The sequence below is a fragment of the Formica exsecta genome, unplaced genomic scaffold, assembly GCF_003651465.1.
Source record: "Formica exsecta isolate Colony F162 unplaced genomic scaffold, ASM365146v1 scaffold227, whole genome shotgun sequence".
NCBI lineage: Eukaryota > Metazoa > Arthropoda > Insecta > Hymenoptera > Formicidae > Formica > Formica exsecta.
The window spans coordinates 153,872-159,630 of NW_021849565.1; the positions used below are offsets into that span (position 1 = coordinate 153,872).

The window sequence follows — 5,759 nt, forward strand, 5'->3', positions numbered from 1 at the left end:
TTCTTCTTCTTCTTTCTTTTATGGCTGGTTGGGCATTAGTCGCCCATACACCATTGTTTCTTATGGGTTTGTAGAATATAAGTAAAACTCCTCTAAGAGAGGAGGGAGTCCAAAAAAAGGTCCAGACAAAGGACATACGCAGCAAGCAAAAACACGTCCGAACCCGACACGTTGTCAGTCGGAACTTTTATGGAGGGAGTAACAATGTTGCTTCCATAGACATAGGCCGGTATTCATAGTCCGTTCTTATATCCAAGTATGTCCTTTTCTACGTGGGCATCGACCCCCACTCCTTAAATAAATGCAAACGCTCGGTCTAGATATACTATGTCTATGGTCTAAATATACTATATCTATGGGATACACACAGTAGCCGTTTATAGGTTATTTTTATCGTGCATCTCGTCCGAAAAATTGTTCTTGCATAACGAATCATAACACATATTGCATCATTCGTCGTAACAGAAAATTTTATTATTCGATGCCGCCAATATAATCTCTAGTGACCGTTTAAATTATCAGATTTAATAAAAATTCTTAAACTGTAATTATGAATAAATTGTCGATTATTGAACAAAGTGTGCGATTGCAATTACGGCGTATAAACACGGCTGTTACAAAAGAAAGACAAACACCATCCGAATATTGTTTGCAATTAGTTAGGTATTTCCTTTTGCTAAACTGTGTGTGTGTGTGTGTTGTACATAATAAATATAAAAATTGTACACACATAATTTGTCATATATAGATATATTTAAGTAATAATATTCTATACACAAGTAAAAAAGAGAGTTAGTAGATCTGCAAGATTTTATGTAATATATTAATTTTTAATTAATACATTTCTACAAAAATTTATGGTTTAAGAAATTTTTAATTTCTAGAAAAAAGTAGATGAATATATATACTGAGATGTTCTATTTTATAACTCTCTTATATTTATATATTCTCTCATAGTTCTCTTTTATTTTTATATTATCTTGTTTCTGAAATAAAACAAAATTTCTTGCAGAACATAAAGTAATTACACTTGAAATGTGCAGAATTTAATTTACGTTCGTGTCTACACGTCTAATATTTCTAGGAGAAATGATTACGAGAACTTTCTATGTACATTATTACTTCCGCAAAATATTAAATCGGCGGCATTTGCTATACGCGCGTTTAATGTCGAAGTGGCTCAAGTGGAGGATCAAGTGAGTGATAACAAGATAGGAGCTATGCGATTACAATTTTGGACAGATGCTCTAAACAATATTTATAACAATCAACCACCCAGAAGCCCTGTACCGCTGGAATTACACAGGGTAGATGATTAAAATAACATTCATCGTTCCCTGAGATTATATTGGGGCTCAAAGCTGGGAATTAGAAACCTTTCGCATCTCTTGCAGATCCTCCTGCGACACAAGCTTTCTAAACATTATTTCAAACGTTTGATTGACGCTCGTATAAATAAATTAAGTAATTCGATATTCGTGGATTTGGAATCGCTCGAAAGATATTGCGATTATACTGCATCGTCGATATATTTCCTGCTCCTGGAGGCGCATGGTACGGCAAACGTCAACGCTGATCATGCGGCCAGTCATTTCGGCAAAGCGCATGGTTTGGTTACTTCGATACGGTCCGTACCGTATAACGCTCGAAAACGAGTTATGATACTGCCGCAGGACGTTTTACTGAAGAATAGCGTCTCCTCGGAATCAGTCTTCCAGGGACAGCCAAGCGCTGGACTTAAAGATGCAGTATTCGAAGTCGCGTCCTGTGCCAAACAACATCTAAACGTGGTATCCATCGTTATTCAATAAACAACTTAATAAAATTGCATGGAATTTAATTAAGTATCGATCTTTGCATCTTATACACCTTTTGCGTGTAAGAGTCGGAGTTTTTCGTGTATGAAACCTTCTTTGTTTTAGGTAGCATCACTTAAAAAGACAATGGGAAAAGATTTCAACACGATATTTCTGCCGGCAGTTTGCATAGAAAATTATTTAGAGGAACTACGAAAAGTAGATTTCGATGTTTTCCACTCAACATTACAGAGAAGAAAGGGCTTTCTTCCGTTACAATTACTTTGGAGAAAGATATGGTCTTAGTATATAATTAAAGATTGAAATAAGTTTAAGATAGAGCGTTTGTAATGTGTTTTAATTTATTATCTTCACTATATCCAAAGTATATTAAAAATTATATATTAATATTTAGACTTATAGAAGATTTATGTAATAAGAAAAAAGATAAATGAAAGGACTGTCTTTTGGTTCCCATCGTACGACAAATTCTGCATCCAGATTGGCTAATTTCTTGTCCAAATAAATCATGTTTTTCTTTTTTTAAATTAATCAAGAATTGTATAAATGTTTATTTATATCTAAATCGCAATTTATATTCGCAAAAATAGTGCAGATTGAATTTGAACTTGAACTTTATGCAACATGAACGATGAACGATGCAAACTTCATTAACCGCTCTCCGAGCGATTAAACCTGCTACATTCGAAAATGCTATTAGGTCTGTTCTTTATAGCTTAACTAGCTACACTAATGGCACTAGTTCAGAGTTTATCTTTTTCTCTCCACCATAGAACGAGAAAGATAAACTTTGACTAATGCAGCCAGTTCAGAGTTCAGCTATAAAGGACAGATCTATCGTTGCCGGTTGCTGCTCTATCTGATATATATATTCCGTGTTTGATAAAGTCTGTGCGCTCGATACGTTTTTTGATTTGATCGAATTCATGAATCATTGCTGATCGATTAAATCGTGTTAAAAAATAATATTGTGCATTTAAGATTTTGAATTTAGCAGAATTTGGTAATAAATCTGGTGATTTATTCCAACTTAATAGAAAATTGCAATAGAATAATCTAGTTAATTGCCATTGATAACCATTACTTAACCTTATGCATTGTTATGAAATTTCCGTTCAGTTTGTATTTATATGCAATTCACATCTTTCTAATTTGTTTCGTCTGTTTCTTATGCATTATTTCTACAAAATATCTCGATAAATATCTTTGCTGAACAATAAATGTTTCATTATCTGAAGATTATAAAATTCTGAAGTCTTTTTGATGGAATAATTTTTTTACTTAATATGGATTAATTTCTTTTTAACTTATAGTAATCAATTCTAGAACAGACACTGAAATCTCTCATTTTTAGATCAAAATGTCAACTACATCACAGAAGCACAGGAACTTTGTGGCAGAGCCTATGGGGGATAAACCTGTGACCGAGCTCGCTGGTGTTGGAGAAGTCTTAGGGAAAAGATTAGAAGCTGCAGGTTTTGATAAAGTAATATATATGTATATTTATATATGTATTATTTATAAAATATCTAATTATTAATATTTTGCATTGCAATGAGGATACTTGTTCTAACTTTTTCGTAAATACTACAATCTAAGAATACATACAAATATAAAATTATTTTGATCTATTTGCAAATAGATTGAAACAAAATTAAGAGATTGTGACAATAATTACTAAGTTTTATAAGTTCTTTGATTAGATATGAATTAATAATTGAACTCTTTGTACAGGCATATGTAGTACTAGGACAATACTTAGTGCTAAAGAAAAATAAGGAATTATTTCAAGAGTGGATGAAGGACGCATGCTCGGCTAATGCAAAACAATCTACAGATTGTTATCAGTGCCTAACTGATTGGTGTGAAGAATTTTTGTAAAGTAATTGTGACATAAATTTAACCAGAATGTGTTTTTTAAAGAACAGAGTATTAAGTACACATTTTTATAATATTAACCAAATAAGATTTACATTTGACTGGAACGTATATTTTTTTAAGAGCAGAATATTTAACTATGCAGTTATACAACATTAACATAAATATAAAATTTACAGTTTGTTTATTTTATAAAACTGTAAAACTAAATATTCTGTTTCTAGAAAAATATAAATTTCAAATTTGTCAATTATATATCTATTATAATTATAAACATTAAGAAAAATTGTTGCACTTTAATCAGTACAAAAACTAAAAAAAACGTGCGGTTTTAGATATAAGAACACTGATAAATCTAAATATAATTATATGTGAACATGGAAAAAAAATAAAAGCAAACTTTATTCTTGACTAAATAATGATTGTGTGTTGCTGTATGTGAAAATATTTGGTATTGTGATTTACGTGTCACCAATGATATAAATATATATTGCATCATATTGTTCATATTTATAAATATGCTTGATTCAAGAGTTTAATGACACTTCTTATGATAATTTATAAAGTAATTATATATGTTGTTTGTGCTAAACCTATCTATATACACAGAGACGCGGCTATATGCGATAGAATAGTATTTAATTTTAAACAAAGAAATCTTTGCTTCTTTTGTCCTGATTGGCCAATCAAAAGCTATTTTACTATGTAAGTACATTTTCGAACACAACCCAAGAGTGCTTCGCAAACGCCAATAGTTTGTCCATCTCAATATTTTTCTCAGTCTATGCCGTATTGTATTTTTGTAACAAGTTTTATGTCAATGCTAAACAACAATTGTTTACAAGGATTATAAATATATCCGATGGTCAGATATCCGTACATACGTTTAAAGAGAACGTATATGACATTAACTTTCAAATTGTAGAGATTTTGACTTTAGAATTTAATTCTATTTAATTTTAATAATGAGGATAGCCATGGAAGGTTGTGCTCATGGCGAATTGGATATTATTTATGAAACTATACAGAAGATTGAAAAAATAGATGGGAGGAAGATAGATCTGCTTATTTGCAGTGGCGATTTTCAAGCTACCAAAAATTTAAGCGATTTAGAATGTATGGCAGTATCGGACAAATATAAAGATATATGTATATTTTACAAGTAAGTACTATAATCTCAGCAAAGAGATTTGAAAAGCTTGTGCGGTGGCCCTAAGCCTTAAGAAATTGACTAATCACAGTCGAGTATTCTCCTCATACTTGATTGTGGCTATGGTCGAAAAAATGCTAGAAATGCTTCGAAGCGTTTGATAGACCAATCAGGACAAAAACAGTAAAGATTTCTTTATTCTGATTGGTTGATGCAATGCTTCGAAGCATCTCTAGCGTCTTCTCGACCGCAGTCTGTGATTGGTCAATTTCTTACGGCTAAAGGCTTACTACACCTATTGTAGATTCGGACCTACATTTGTCGTACGATAAATGTGATATCGGCCACACACGTACACGCTGGTACGTACACGCCCGGTGTTTTTCCGTCTCTTTCTGGCCCTCGGTATCTTGGTCTTGGATTTTGGAACATTAGTCGTGACTTGCGACACGTAACTAACTTCCGTTACAGCCTTGGTCGAGTACAGACGTGTTCTGATACGGTACGCGTTCTTTTGTTTGAACTTCTGATAGAGATTCGCTGTGGACCAAAAAGCAATATACATCCGATTTGCCGTTTGATAACGAATCAAGTTAAATTTATGCCTGATGTTATGACATCAGCAGCCGGAAGAGATCTTTCGAGAACCTCACTCCTGGGACGGTTTCTCTCGGCATTGGTATGTGCCGAAGTGCAACCAAAAGTGCTGGAGAAATACTTCTATAATACTCTTAGCAATTCGAACAAATCGAAGACTTTCGCGCTGCAGCTAGGGTTGAACAGTACCAGAATATCGTTGCACAAGATGTTTGATACGATACTCGCGAATAGCAGCTGCCGCGATGCCACTCTTGCGTACTTGGCGGCGAAATGCAACTAATAAAATATCAGTACTAAAAATAATAGCTATTTCG

At 33.0% G+C, this 5,759-nt stretch overlaps 2 protein-coding genes across 5 annotated transcripts; both read left to right on the plus strand.

The window, feature by feature from the left end:
• The first annotated feature begins 333 nt into the window (after nucleotides 1-333).
• Nucleotides 334-2,348, plus strand: LOC115235570 (NADH dehydrogenase (ubiquinone) complex I, assembly factor 6). Of its 3 annotated transcripts, none has more exons than XM_029807456.1 (4): nucleotides 334-658; nucleotides 1,044-1,307; nucleotides 1,395-1,790; nucleotides 1,923-2,348. In XM_029807456.1, the coding sequence occupies exons 1-4, from the start codon at nucleotides 551-553 to the stop codon at nucleotides 2,100-2,102; spliced, it is 948 nt and encodes a 315-aa protein (XP_029663316.1). In that variant the 5' UTR covers nucleotides 334-550; the 3' UTR covers nucleotides 2,103-2,348. The 3 variants fall into 3 exon arrangements, with proteins under 3 accessions (XP_029663316.1, XP_029663318.1, XP_029663317.1); XM_029807458.1 differs by having other exon boundaries at nucleotides 1,927-2,122; XM_029807457.1 differs by having other exon boundaries at nucleotides 335-663; nucleotides 1,085-1,307.
• A 288-nt stretch (nucleotides 2,349-2,636) lies between these two features.
• On the plus strand, nucleotides 2,637-4,114 carry LOC115235571 (barrier-to-autointegration factor). Of its 2 annotated transcripts, none has more exons than XM_029807459.1 (3): nucleotides 2,637-2,820; nucleotides 3,172-3,303; nucleotides 3,552-4,114. In XM_029807459.1, exons 2-3 carry the CDS (start codon nucleotides 3,178-3,180, stop codon nucleotides 3,696-3,698), a joined length of 273 nt encoding a protein of 90 aa, XP_029663319.1. In that variant the 5' UTR covers nucleotides 2,637-2,820; nucleotides 3,172-3,177; the 3' UTR covers nucleotides 3,699-4,114. The 2 variants fall into 2 exon arrangements, with proteins under 2 accessions (XP_029663319.1, XP_029663320.1); XM_029807460.1 differs by lacking the exon at nucleotides 2,637-2,820 and adding an exon at nucleotides 2,915-2,935.
• The last annotated feature ends 1,645 nt before the right edge of the window (nucleotides 4,115-5,759 follow it).

What these genes read in the sequence shown, in the direction of transcription:
- LOC115235571 (XM_029807459.1), top strand. Translation starts at nt 3,178, where the DNA reads ATGTCAACTACATCACAGAAGCACAGGAACTTTGTGGCAGAGCCTATG. An exon ending in AAGCTGCAGGTTTTGATAAA is followed by an intron (nt 3,304 to 3,551) that starts GTAATATATATG and finishes CTCTTTGTACAG; the next exon opens with GCATATGTAGTACTAGGACA.
- LOC115235570 (XM_029807456.1), top strand. Translation starts at nt 551, where the DNA reads ATGAATAAATTGTCGATTATTGAACAAAGTGTGCGATTGCAATTACGG. An exon ending in CCGAATATTGTTTGCAATTA is followed by an intron (nt 659 to 1,043) that starts GTTAGGTATTTC and finishes TGAAATGTGCAG; the next exon opens with AATTTAATTTACGTTCGTGT. An exon ending in TACCGCTGGAATTACACAGG is followed by an intron (nt 1,308 to 1,394) that starts GTAGATGATTAA and finishes CATCTCTTGCAG; the next exon opens with ATCCTCCTGCGACACAAGCT.